Raw genomic sequence first — 14,402 nt, 5'->3', positions numbered from 1 at the left:
GTATGAAGCCCAACCCAGCAGGGGGAGGGGCGAAGGGACAACACCGTGCAGTGCAACCTAAATCCTTCTGTTGACTTTTGTAGTTGCAACTTATAGGCCTACCATAATTTTTTAACATAGCAATTGTTTGGAAAGATGAAACTCAGAGCTGAATATTTATGTTTACAAACACTGGCTTTATTAATGTTGACAAGGACCAGTTCCATTAAAACATCAGAGAAATATACATATAGATAAGATAAAATAAAAACAGTTTAGATATTGGCACTGAATTTGTTAAAATTAAAATACCGGAATAATATACTAAATTGAAAATGAAGAGTTGTTGTCTGATGACTTTGGAGTCCTCTGAGTCTACACCATGGCAAAGGTTATCCACTGCAAAAGAAAAACAATGACACCTGCATATGAGCACCCCAAACAAACTAGATATAAACATGGGTGTGCCAAAAATAATAAGTTAAAAGTAAAAGGATTTTTACCTGGAAGAAGTCCAGTTCAATAGCGCCACTTCCCTCCGTATCAATCTTCTTAAATACTTCTACAAAAAAAGAGAACAACTTCATGAGTAAGAAGCTATCTATAAGCAGTGCCACCATCTTAAATTAGGCTATACATTAATGTAGATCATTTCACTATTATCATGCTATTGACATAGGCCTACTTTGCCCATACTAAATACTAATTCCTGAAGTGGTGTTTGCTGTTGAGTGATGTCTTAACATTAGGAAAGTAGATCAAACTTACTGAACATCATCTCCAAGCGCATCACGCAGGACACAAAGTTGTCAAAGTCAATGGTCATGTCTGTCTCTCCATAACGTGCTGCCAGAATTTGGTGAATACTGTTGTTCAAGGTGAAACCTGTTCAGAGAGGAAATGCTTTGAAACAACTGGAGATGTAATGGAAATGACATTACAAATAGATTACAAATTCAGTCTGCATATAATTCAAAGTAAGAGTGTCTTCTTATGTTCTGGCCTGGGATAATGATGATGAGATGAGGATGAGAAATAAGGTTCTGAATTTAGTTAAGGTTGCATGGCACATCACTTTGAACCATATGCCTTTTTAAAAAATATCTGTAATAAACGGCCACATCTCTGAATGATACACTGGCAGTGGGGTATACTACGAAGCACGTTAGACATATCTAGGCTATGTAGAAATATCGAGGCTTGACAAAGCCTTGACTCAGGGGTATACGTTAAGTGATACTACGACAGCAGTTATGTAATATATTTGTCAAACTAGCCTTTTAGCTCAGATCTGCGCTGCTTCGTGTTGGGATGACGCTAATAATCGTGAAACGTGGAGACGCACAAGACCACCTCTATTTATGTCATGAGCCCTCTCACTCCACCGGGTTACCACCTTAATTGGTTTCCACTATCTTCCACTCTGCTCACCACTCTCTCTACTCAGCCTAACTAGCTCCACCTGTCCCTGCTCTGCTCTAATTACTCTGCCAGCCGCGCTTGCATTACCCACTAACCTCTCCCAGTATTTAAAGCCCTGTCTTTCAGCTCTCCTTTGTTAGATCGCCTGCAAAGCTCACACCGAACCTGTTTGCTCGCTTCTGGCTCACTCTTGTTTTGTGACCCCGACCTGCCTGAATCTTGGATACTCTTCTGCCCCAGAAAACCAGACCTGCTTTCTGCCGTAACGACTCCTGATTACTCTTCGATCCCGTAACTCTGACCAGCCTTCTGCCTTGCTACTACTAAATTTGATCTCCCTTTGAACTGTACTTCTGCCTTGTTTCATCCGCCCTGTTGTGTCTGTGTTTCCCCCAGGACTTCCGGACCACCCACCACCGGGGCTATAGGGACGATCGCTGTTACAGGGGACACAGACACCGCGCACATTGGACGGAACCCTGTATCCCTGTTATTCCCAGTAACCCCTGGAGCCTTCACTCACTCCCTACTTCCCTTTTCCCTTAAGTTTAATACATTTTCTGGTGTGACGCAATTGTGGTCCTCTGGTCGTCTGTCTGAACCGTGACAATTTAAAACAATTACTTCCGCATTCATGAGCGATAGCTTAATCTACACTGCGGTAATTTTTTGTGTCTAACCTATAACATCAAATAAATCAATTGTCATCAGTTGTTGTATGGTATGCACGTCCAGAGTGGGATATTTGCACCCACAGCACTAAGCGCATTCGAGATCGAAAATGTTAGTAGAGGCGGAGCTCCACCTGTAAGAAATATGACCAAAACGAAGTTTCTCACGTGTAGGATTCTAAGACAATTGATTGGTCAGTGTGCAGTAGATTACACGATTTGAGCTATAACTTAGCCCATAACCTCCTCCCAACCAGGTTTGGTTGACAGCATAAGATACCATGGTGATATAGCGACACTAAAACAGATCCACTTTCGTGTCACAGCATACCCTGGCTTTGAGCGCAACATACCTCGCTAACCCACTAATCGAGATTCGTAGTACACCCCACAGGTGTCTTGTTTTGAAAAAAAAATAAATAGCTGCTTTTGTAGTTTCCATCAGTAAAGTAATACAGAACTGAACAACATGGGCAGCACCATAGTAGACATTTAAAAATTTTATTAAGTTGAGATGCATTTGCTTTTCCCTGTAATAATGGTGAATATCCACATTGGAAAATACCTGCTTCTTTTAAGGCCATGCGCATCTCCGGCGTGCTCATGCATCCAGACCCGTCCAGGTCATTCTTTTTATAGATGGTCTGCAAGACAGAGACAGGGTCACTTTGGGGTCTCAGTAAAACATGAACAGACATGCTGGGTTGTGCTGTCTCATCACTTCACTGCAGACAACACAGCTGTCTGTTTGTGTGTTTTTCCAGCAGCTGGCATATAATATTGTGCAAGAGTTTACAGACATAGTTCTAACTTGGATGTGAGTCTATTTGTGGCGAGTATGAGTATCCCTTACCAGATAATTCTGAACTTTTTTCCAAAGTGTGGCAAATTCTCCAATGCCTAGTTTGCCATTACCACTGTCCTGCGCAAGAGTTAAGGAGAACATCATTTATAGTTACTGTGATTTATAGCAGTGGTTCTTGAACTTTTTGTCTGGCGACCCCCAAAAAACATGCATCAAGTGTCGCGACGCCCTTCTCTCTAACCGGCGGAATTTGGTTTCGAAATGTTGTGAGATGGGCATTGGAAGTAAAAGCAGAAAACGTCTTCTCATAAGTAGGCTATGTCAACACCAAAGGCATTAATGCCAATGTCAGCCTTTGACTAAAAGTCTTTAGAAAAATAAAATGTGTTCAATGCAAACCATTTTGTGACCCCTCTAATATTTTTTAGTTTAAGAACCACTGATCTATTGTTTTACAGTCTGTCATCACGGTCTTACAAATTGAAGTGGAGATTTAACTCATTGCATGTTGGCTGCAGGAGCTACTGTAGACACATGACAAGATTGATGTTAAAGGATACGTCCATGAGATTGACCATTGTTCTGCATGTGACTAGACTGAAGCCATCTGTCTTGATATCTGTTCCTGTTGACAAATTATTCAATCTCATTATTCACAGTGCTATTTCTTACCTCATGCGTTATAACATATAGAAAGCGTCTAACTTACTTTTGGCAACTATCTTGTTGAAAATCGTCCTCAGCTCTGTTGCAGAAATTTCCATGTCCTGGGAGGAAATTAGCCGTTAAATTTAATGAATCACTGGTAGCTTTAATTTCATTGTACCCTGAGGCAGATGTACTTACATCTCCTGCCAGCTTTGAAAACAATCCCCTGAATCCAGGTTCCACCTCATCTTCAGATACAACGTCCTGGAGAGCAAAAAAAAAAGAAATCCCAATGTAGTTTTGAATAAAGAATAAACAAGAAAAGCTTGTCCAAACTAAATAAAGTAATAACAGACATAATATGGCTTACATAATCTAGTTCAGCATCGACAGGATCATCACAAGGTCTGTAGAAGACAAGGAGTAGAGCAAATCAAATGCAGAATAATGAACAGTTTTAATTATTTTTTCATCCATTGCTCATCCGAAGTGAAATACAAACAATTGTGTGTTAGTGGTATGTCTTGTTAACAGGGTGATGGCGCAGGCTATTTTTTACTTTTTTACTTTGCATAAATAAAGTAGGCTAACAGAGAGATAGAAATAGATACATAGAGAGAGAGGAAGAGAGAGAGGAAGGAGAGAGAGAAAGAGAGAGAGAGAATGTGTATGATCCTTACTGCATCTCTGACTGTTTCTCTGAGAATACACGCACACAGAAGTCTCCGTTCAGGTGCGGGTCGAAGGTGGAGGGCACAATGAGGTACTCCCCCGGTGGCAGCTTGAAGCGCGTGCTGACCTCCCTCATGTTGATGAAGGTCTCCGAGCGCGCCTTCTGAGCGTGGCTCAGGAAGAAGTTCTTGTCCAAGTGGACCTCCGTCTGCCCGTGGAACTGCAGAGGGCCAAAGGTTGGTTGGGACATGTTTAATAAAGCAGTGGAACCACAACTACTCCTGTTCAGTCTCAGAGCATATGAAGCCTTTAAAACCAAAAAAACTTCTCCAAGAAGACATAAAGCAGAATGCTCACCTGAGAGGGCACCTGTAAGAACAAAAAAAGACGTACATTAGGATTTCCAGTGAAACTGGAATGCATTACACTGCCATATAACAGCTAAATTTGGAGCATATCCAGCAAGCCCTTGCCATCAGAGGTTGACAGCTGTCAGTTCACTAGTCCCCTGTCTCTCACCTCGTATATGGCGTATCCAATGGTGTGCATGTCCTCTCCCACCTTCCTCAATTTGCGGCGATTCTTCTGGATGAGGCCTATCACGATACTGCAGCCCACCTCATCATCCCCGGGGTCGTCATCCTCCTCATTCAGGGTGATCTTAAACTGAGGGTTCATCCAGAAGGTGTCTGCAAGACAACACGAAACCATCACACAAAGTCAACAGAGATGATAATGATGATGACAACAGCAACAATAGATTAACAGTAAAACCTTTAATCATCCTCAGACACCTTGGGAATAAATTCATGATTCATGATCATAGACTGTGGTGGTTTCTGAGAGTTGTGCATGTTTACCATGGCTAGCATAGCATGGGAATACCCATTCGAACTTCCGGCAAATTTGGGATTTGCTCAGCAAATGATTTGGTTAGAGTTTAATGCACCAGTTTAAGCTTTATTTCCCTGTTATTTACGCTCCTGCTGGAGGTCATAAGTCAATTTACCTTTCCCAGACCCACTCTCAGTTACAACTGAGAAGGGTCTGGTGTCAACCAGGCTATGGCTAGCATGCAGTGGTCACCATAAGTCATTTTTCATGAGATTCCTGGCTGCCACTGTTGTGCCCTTGAGCGAGGCACTTAACCCCAAGTTGCTCCAGGGTGAAGCGGAGGCAGAGATTGCTGGCCCCTACAATTGGCATCTGTAAGTTACTTTGGATAAAAGTGTCGGCTACATGCTTAAAGAAGTCAGCTAAATGCATAAGTACTGTACTTGACACAGACATGATAATAAAGTTAACATTAAAGTTGACTGATATTTAGCAGGCGCTTTTATGGCGACACGGTCTCATAACGGCGGCATCTGTTGTGAGTAACGTTAGCCCTAACATGGGCTTTGAGGTCCGTCTCTTACAGGGGTGGTTCCTGCAGCCTCCTGCTGTGGAGCCTTTCCTCCAGGTCCCGTCGAACTTGCACACGCTCCAGTGCTTCAGATCGTCAGAGGTCAGAGTGTCAGGGGTCAGAGTGCAAATCTCCAGCCGTGAGTAGTGCCTCATGAAGTCACTGTACGCCATCCTTATAAACCACAAACAATACAATTTAAGTTGATTTCACAACTACTATAATAACTGTAATATAACTAATACTATACTGTAATCCAACTACTGTATATAACTATAATTATGTTTCTCAAAAGGGTTGCATTACTGTATTCAGGATAATAATATTCAGTTAATAATATTAACTGCTGATAATAATAATGATAATTATCATGATCTGCTTTTCTGTGATCTGTGGTGTAATTCAAAGTGGGAGGGCTCTCCTCTGCAGTATATCTCCTCTGTCCTCCTCAAAAATAATACAACACATCTACGGTACTCTCCCTTTGATATGTAAACACAGAATATTTATCTACACAAACAGACAAATAGTATGCAGAATTAATTAAGTGGTTTAATTAAATATTCACATTACCAGAACTCCCCATCATCTGCCTTCACGTTCTCACGCTCTGAGTCATCAACATGACTCCATTCAGAAGAACTACAGGAAAAGGTACAAGTGGGATGTCAATTTAACCAGAGACTTTCTAATGAGGAGACACAGCACTCAAAAAATCCTCCATAGAAATGCATGGGGTTAGTTTGTAACGCCAATATGGCCGTTGTCTACACATATCCCACCCCTTTCACGGCAAAACATCGAAATGTGAATACATTGAGCCAATCACGTGGTGTGATGTGAATACATTGAGCCGATCATATGGTGCGTTGTGAAGACATCGTGCCAATCATGTGTTGTGAACTCGTCGCTGGAGCAAGGTTGGTGTTGTAAAGCCTTGCACACACGCATTTCTGCCGTATAGGATGCCCGATGAGTGCCCAAAAAGCGTTGCAATATGGCCGCCGAGTGGAGGGACTTGCCTAAAAGGACTTTGATTTAACTTCAAGACTACATTAAAATAAGCCTGACACACAAAACAGTCTATGTTCTGAACAGTGGGTCTTACCCATCGCTCCATGCTCCAGTCCACTCCACCTGCCCCCATGGGTTGCGCACCCTCACCAGCTGCTGTTTTTGCCCTCGATAGCCCACCTGGTTCACATTAATTAATTAATTAATTAATTAATTAATTAATTTGTTAATTAATAATTCATTCATGCATTCGTTCAGTCATTCGCTCATTCATTAATTTTCATGATTGTGAGTGTAAACCCATCAGTCACCTCTACGGCTCCAGTCAGTGAGTAGGCATGGCCCTTCACAAGCTTCTGATAGGTAATGGCTTCTGAGTCTGCCGCACTGGTGATCTGTAGCAAAAGTAAATAAGGTCACCAAAACAGAACTGACTCTTAAGCCTTAAAGCAACACAAAAGAACTTTTCCTCTGTCGCATGCACGCTATTTGTTTATCACCGGCTTTGCAAATAAGGATGTCCACAGACAAGAGATAGAATATAGTAGAATATGTTGCATGAGTTTATGAAAGTAGCCTACGATGTATTGCGACATCAAATGCAAGTCAAATTTGAAGTTTCTAATGTCTCATTCCATCGAAATACAGATCCGCTACCCGATCTGGCAAACTTACATAGTGCGGTTATAGCCGATAGAGGGCCGCGAAGCGAATGCAGAAGTGCCGTTCTCCCTGTTACGAGTTGATGAACCACTGAAACGATTTTAGGTACATTATTTTAAGGTACAAAAAACTCTTTGGTGTTGCTTTAAGTCTCTTGCATGTATAATCTAATGATGAGAGTAAATGGGTAGTAGTTAGTGATGGGATCCTACATCTATGGAGCAGCCAAGCAGCGCTCCAGAGTCTAGGGCCTGCCGGATGATCTGGAAGAGGTTGGACGGAGCTGTCCGCAGTTCATAATTCTCCGCTATCCCTCCAGTGAAGTCCTCAAAGCCCTCGGTGGTGGAACCTCCAGACAGGGCCTCATAACACCCATTCACTCTGAGAGAGGAGGGAGAGACATAATTCACCCCAAGCTTTAGGCCTGTGCTTGAGCTATCAGCTTTGAATGCCCAACACTGGGGTCATTTCGTGCTTTAGGGATTCTTGGAGGCGTCTTATGTGATCAGATGTGGTGTGGCAGCTAAAGCACTCACTTAGCATAGGCCTTCTCCAGCAGGGCGCTCCAGAACTCAGAGCCAGTTGCTGAGTGAACAAATAGCAGCTCTCCGTCTCTGGTGGGCAGACGGTCGTCAATCACCACGTCCACCCACTCCCCAAACTGCCAAAACTGCGGAATTACGAGGAATTCACTAATTAGTACAGACTACAGCAACATTCTTAAACTCTAGCACAGAAATTGCAACTCTAGAAATGTGTAAACAAATCAATCTTGGCTAGATTTACCCACATGAGAGGCCCAAAAAGGACTGCCCACAATACACAGCCCAGTAAAGGAATGTAGTGGTTGTATGCAAAGTGGCCAACCTGATAATTGCATCTGTTGAGTTAAATGAGTGCTGCAGGGAATCATTCCTAACACATCTCAAATTAATGTTTTCACCCATTGTATTAGCCTATTGTAATTCAAGCTGGTTACACAACAGGAAAAGAGGAGGGTGCACATTTTGGTCAGCAGTGTTCGGCCATTAGAGGAAAATCAAACACAGACAGCGCATAAACACATCACACTGGCTCTTTTCCCTCAGAGCAGCGGTGTTTCCCCTCCACTGAGTCACACTGGCTTCCTATCCAGGCTAAAACTTTCCTCTGACCACACCCAGCAACTCCCACAACAAAACATATGGGGACACCACTCTCAGCTGTGAAACCCTGCCATGCATGAGAACTGGTGTGTGAGTGTGTATGTCTGTGTGTGTGTGTGTGTGTGTGTGTGTGTGTGTGTGTGTGTGTGTGTGCTATCTGGTCTCACATAAAATGCCTGAAAGATGACATGTGACAACAAAAGAACGCCATTACATGAAAATAGCCAAAACTAACCACTGAATGAAAGACTTGATGAAAGAGGGAAGTCCTCTGCTTCCTTTTTTACACCTTGTCTTGTAGCTCAAATTTACTTTGTGGCTTCATAATACTAATAAACAAAAATGTAAACATACAACCAATGCACCCTCAGAAGTGGCTTGCAAATGAACTCACCTGGAAGTGGAAAATGCCGGCGTAATTGTCCCCAAAGCCTTGGTCAGAAGGAACAACCCTAGCAAGGACATCCTGATTCAGAGTCAGAGAAGCTATGGCTGCCAAAAGCCAACAGTCACCTGTGGGAGAGACAGATGTAGCATAACATGTACTTGGGAAACATCTCAGACTCTAGCATTATCTATGTGAATGACGTTTTATTTCACTGTCCATTTTTCACTTGCTTGTCTTGTGATAAAAAAAGTCTAAATTTATACAGCTTATGGTCATCCAACCCCTGAAGTGGACTTTGTGTGGCTAGAGTATCAACAAAGCTCTCTTTCACTGGCAAAGAGTCTCCTTCATTCACCGTTTCCCCCTTGCATGTTAGTACATCCTTCCAAATTAAAAAACCAAGGCCATGACTGTCTTGTTTTGAAACGAGTGTTTATTTACTCAATCAAATTAGAGGATATAAATGTCTTAGATGTCATCCTTCATTGACTTCACATTATAGCTATACTATAAAGCTCCACACTCACTCACAAGAGTGAAGAAGACTCACTTCACTCTATAGGCGGAGCTGTTTAAATAAACAGACACATTATGTGTGAGAAGACTCAGAGTACATCTTTTCAAAAACCACCCGGTCTGGCATGTGGGTCTTCCTGCTGTAGGGCCTCCTGGCAAATCACACACACACTTCTGATTCAGGGTTATTATTCTGCCAGACACAGAAACCATGCTGGTCCCAGATGTTTGGTCTCTGACCAAAGATTCTAGAGTGCTCCGCTCCAAGAGGGCGTTAAGGTTCTGACTTTAAAATTCCATGTATTATCAAGAGAACGTGACAATGACAATCGGGACATCTAATGGTGCTCCTTAAAATAACTTTTGAACGCATACCCAATGGTGTCATTTAAGAAACAATGGTGTTTACCACTGAGGAAGAAGCATTTTCTCATGTTCAACACCACCCACACATGGGCTTAGCCAACATTATCATCACTCCTCTAGAGCTAGTGGATGGCATTTACACTAATCTACACTATACACACAGAAAATGCCACTATACCAAACAAGTACAGGCACAAAACAAGTGACTCATCTTCACGCAATACATACTCTGCACACACTCTGACTGTATGAGTGCCAACATAGCTGATTTTATAATACTGAGTACTGAGGCAGCCTTCCGCTAGGCTTTTTCTGCTGGATGGCACATACAGTATACAGATTCAATTCAGAATAGACTGAGCAAACACTTCTGAAGGAGAGGCGGGTCCACGGTGGGTCTGCCCTGATAACAGGCCCAGAGAATACAAAAGCTCCTGCAATGTGGAAATAATTAGAGCTATCTAATTTGGCACAACCTGTGCATTGCACTCACCCTGAAAAAAAAAAAAAAAAAACATACCCCTCCTTCATTCATTTGTATACCAAGTATAATGTGAATAGCTAATGCTCAAGGTACTTTCTGGCAACAAGTGGGCTATGTTTTGATTCTGTGCATGTGCATTTGTTGTTTTTTGACTTAAAGGGAAACTTGGCAGGATTTCCCCCTCTGCTGGAGAAATTGTGCATTATGCTATTTCAAAACTGTGGGAAAAGGTAACGATAAAGCACATGGATTTGTTTACAAGCTAGCAAAACGGTTAGCATAAGTTCGACAGACAATGTGGATGTTACAAGGTAAGAAACACGATTTAAAACGAGTTTCTTGTTTCTCACTTCTCTTTCAGGGACGGTAGTCTCAATGTTGCAAGGTTGGTTTTCCGCCTGGGGACGCTAGGGGCAGCGGGAAAAGTCACCATTTTCACCGGAACAGGTCATTTAACCATCCAAATGATTTCTAAACGGGTTTATTACGTTGAAATAGTTGCCAAGTTCCCCTTTAAGGAAAAACTTTGATAAAGTTGATATAATGAGGTACAAAGGCATTCATTTTAAGTTGTTTTCATCATAGCTTGTAATAAACACTGACGGCGAATCATGCATTTAGACACAGAGAGCATTCTGTATGTGCTCTTACCCAAAGCTCCTTGACAGATGTCTGTTCTTGTGGCTCCTCCGACAATGAATTCAGGATTGGATGTCAGTTCCTGAAAACCCATATGAAGGTTTTGTCAGTTTCAACATCCAATATATTAATTATTAAGAACAATGATTCTTTTACTTTTAAAACCAAAAAACACACATTATAATGTGTGTTCTGGTTCAGTGCATTATTTTTGCATGAGGTTGTCAACTTGTTGGAAGCTCTGAGTGAAATAAGTGTTACAACTAAATACCTGATGAATGAGTCATCCACTTCACTGTTTTCATGCACCATGGAAAATATTTTTTTACAAAAAATTTGACTCCGACAAAGTCAGGAAGTTAGGTTAGGAGTCAGCGCCGACCACGCCCATTGAAAACCTGTGCAATTCATTCGCATGCTACACAACATACACATCTTGACTGGTGAGAATAGACTATACGCCTCACTTGTAAGATTTAGAAAATAAACGATTCCTGAATAGACACACAAAGGATTAGGACAGATGAACCGAGGGATAATTCAACATTGTCTCTTGGCCATACCCCGGGTCTTTTCCATTCCACGCCTCTGGTTTTGGACGACCGTGGCCCCAACTCATTAAATCCGAGGATTTCAGGTGCGGCAGGGAAGGTGGGGTCGCTGAAGAGCTGTCCACGGCTCACGCACTGGCTCCGCAGCGACTCGAAGTCTTGGTTGAGGTACTTCACTGCATTGGCGTTAGTGCCAAACCCCGCTGCCAGTGCCCTTTTCTTGGCCAACGTGGATGCCACCCCAGCCATGCTGCTACTGTAATCTAGTTTTCCCACTTCTGGTCTTCCCGTCGGTAAGACTGAGGAAGAAAACGAAGTTACTGTTGGGTGGAAAGTTTTGCATTCCTACTCCGCCTCTACGTTTGCTACGTTTCGCCTACTTACAGGCGTGGTTTGGCATCATGTTCTCTCCAGCATCGTTTGTTTACACTACGCTAGAGCGAATTGACACTGCAAATTTATATATTTTTTCTTGTACTTATTACTTTACTTGGGCCATAGAATTTAATAGTCTCTTTGTATTTTAACCTGTATATTGGTTCTTGCGCTTGCTGAGGCATAATAGTGAAAATCTACCATTAAAAAACACAGCTCTGACGAATCCCAGATATTATACTTGATCAGATGAAACAGGGAAGTATAGCCCATTGCTAAGGGAGAATACAGAAGGAAGGTAGAAAAGAAGTTGCAGGAGAACAGTGTGAAGGAGGACTGGGCGGAATGAGGACAATCACTGGCCTGAGGAAGAGTAGCAGCTCTGTGGAGGGAGATTTGGACTGAGCGAACCAGCTGAAGCACTTCTACAACAGGTTTGACTGCCCTGCTCCAACTCCAACGGCAGTGGTCTGTCCACCACCCTCTGCTGACTCAGACACTGCTGACTCAGACACTGGTCTTGCTTGCTTGCCTGCATGGGCGTAGATTTGCGTGGGGACCGAAGGACGTGTCCACACCAATATCAAATTACGACTGAAATGTCCCCACCAATATTCAGGTTGAAATTTGGGGGCTACACAAAGAGTTAAATAATTTCTCACTTCAGTGCTGCGGATCATCTCGTACAGATCTTGTAATGTGCAGTAGCCTATAAGGGTAAATCGCGCTGATTTGAAGTTACCTTAACTACCAGTGAGCCACAGTCTCCTGCGCAGCATTGCGCAGCGCTTCAGCTTCACTTCGGCATATGAAGTGCGTCCAAATTCACCCATTCTTCTCTTAGTCTAGGTCAGTTTTTAAAAGAAATTAACCCTGAAGGCAAATCATGTTAATTTTTGGCATACAACATTTTCAGGGGTTTTGAAGGGTGCTGAATTCAAATCTCCTGTATGCCAGGCTCAAAAATGTCCCATAATGCCTCAAAATGGAGAAATCCAATATGGCCGCTGCCGCCAGGTCAAAATCTAATTAACCACTTATCTTTTAGACTGTACAAGGTAAAAACCTGAATGTAATGTGCTTTTATAGGTTTTCACATATAGGGAATTCAATGCCATGCTCAGATTTAAGATCAAGACTAGAGAAAATGCTTGAAATGAATGTACATGGTTAAAATTGTTGTATTTTTCATGAAAAAAGAGGACCATGAAACAGGTTGATGGCTTTCTGAAGAATTTACTTGAAACATGTATAGAAGTAAGGTTGATTACCATATTTTAACTATCTATTTATATTATTTATCTGTATTTTAACTATTTATTTAGTATTTGAAGAAAATGCTTGAAACTCTTAAGCTAAATGCCTATTTTAACTATCTATTTATATTATTTATCTGTATTTATCTATTTATCTATATTTTAACTATTTATTTAATAATGCATATTTACCTATTTATTTAGTAATTAATCCATTCTATTCTATTCAATTCTTTAAACTTCTTGGTATGAAGAGGTAGGCTACACACTTAGGCGAGGATCACATTAGCCAGCGGCAAACGTAACGCGACACTCAGACCATAATACATTTTGTCTCGTTCCTAAGCAACACAAACGGTTTGTCAATTGAATACGCTCGCGTTGTGCTTTGAAAGTTGAACCAAGTTCAACGCCCAGCTTGTTCAAAGCTTGCGTTACGCCAGCGTTGCCACCGTTCCGCTGCCGAACCCTAGAGAACAATAAGAAACCTGCCGCTTGCCGCTGGCTAATGTAATCCCCGCCTTAGGCTATCCTAATCATCCTCATCCTCCTCCTCTCCAGCAGTGTTCTGACAGGTGCTGCTGCAGCTGCATGACTCCATGCATAACATGCCACTTTTCCTGCAACTGCAGCGCAGGCTTAGACATCCCTTGAAACAACCACAGGAGGTGATCTCCTTACAAGCTTTTGGAATTGGTGGAAGAGATAGTAGCTGTGGCACTAACTGATCATCCACATTTGGATGGCCATGATAAGTATGTGTTGTGTTCGGGCCGCTCCTTGGCTCAGTTCTGGGTAGCTAGACGCCATCTCTGGCTGTCTCAATCTCAGCTCCAGCAGGCAGACAGAGAGCGTCTTTTGAGAGTGTCGGTGGAGCCTGGGTCCATGTTCGGCCCACAGGCAACCACCCTGTTGCAGCAGGCGCGTTACAGCCGCTGCTGTGCAGAAGAGGTGTCAGGGTCTCTTGGTAGGCATGCCAGGGGTGCTAGGCGCCCTAGGGCATTCACGCCTGAGCCAACACCTACCTTGGGGCATCCGTCTTGGGGGCCGACTGATGTCAGGCAGCGGCTTCAGGCATCCCAGGGGTGGGGTAGCCGCCCACAAGCTGGCCGGGGGGGCCAGCGTGCTAGTGGCCGTGGCCCCTCCAGGTGCCCTTGTCGTTCCTGACAATCTCCGGGCCAGCCAGCCTCGCCTCTGAGCTCGATGCAGGAAGGCTTGGCTGGCCTTAGGAGCGGATCCATGGGTGCTCTTCACCATGACCCATGGGTACCACCTGCAGTTCAGGACCAGACCCCGTGGTTACCTTGGTGAGCAGTGCCATGCACGCTCAGACCTTATGTGCAGAGCTGTCCACCCTCCTGGACAAGAGGGCGATAAGGGAAGTCAGGTGTTCAGACCCCCAA

The 14,402-nt window shown here is 43.1% G+C and overlaps 1 protein-coding gene across 1 annotated transcript; it reads right to left on the bottom strand.

Annotated features, from left to right (window-relative positions):
* Positions 1-155: 155 nt before the first annotated feature.
* LOC125311149 (calpain-2 catalytic subunit-like) lies at positions 156-11,813 on the bottom strand. Its single transcript, XM_048268920.1, has 21 exons — positions 11,381-11,813; positions 10,830-10,899; positions 8,819-8,937; positions 7,816-7,949; positions 7,492-7,660; positions 6,928-7,011; positions 6,711-6,796; positions 6,176-6,244; positions 5,616-5,776; positions 4,717-4,886; positions 4,555-4,566; positions 4,206-4,417; positions 3,896-3,932; positions 3,724-3,789; positions 3,587-3,644; positions 3,438-3,502; positions 2,926-2,994; positions 2,638-2,716; positions 748-864; positions 483-541; positions 156-378 (listed from the first exon to the last, which is right to left on the bottom strand). Exons 1-21 carry the CDS (start codon positions 11,615-11,617, stop codon positions 355-357), a joined length of 2,097 nt encoding a protein of 698 aa, XP_048124877.1. The 5' UTR covers positions 11,618-11,813; the 3' UTR covers positions 156-354.
* Positions 11,814-14,402: the final 2,589 nt, after the last annotated feature.

The sequence above is a fragment of the Alosa alosa genome, chromosome 18, assembly GCF_017589495.1.
Source record: "Alosa alosa isolate M-15738 ecotype Scorff River chromosome 18, AALO_Geno_1.1, whole genome shotgun sequence".
Classification (NCBI taxonomy): Eukaryota; Metazoa; Chordata; class Actinopteri; order Clupeiformes; family Clupeidae; genus Alosa; species Alosa alosa.
The sequence above is the reverse complement of the archived record's forward strand: the minus strand, read 5'-3'. Positions and strand labels throughout refer to the sequence as shown.

What these genes read in the sequence shown, in the direction of transcription:
- LOC125311149 (XM_048268920.1), bottom strand. Translation starts at nt 11,617, where the DNA reads ATGGCTGGGGTGGCATCCACGTTGGCCAAGAAAAGGGCACTGGCAGCG. An exon ending in GAGAAACAGTCAGAGATGCA is followed by an intron (nt 3,933 to 4,205) that starts GTAAGGATCATA and finishes TGTCTTCTACAG; the next exon opens with ACCTTGTGATGATCCTGTCG. An exon ending in AAAAAGTTCAGAATTATCTG is followed by an intron (nt 2,717 to 2,925) that starts GTAAGGGATACT and finishes TCTGTCTTGCAG; the next exon opens with ACCATCTATAAAAAGAATGA.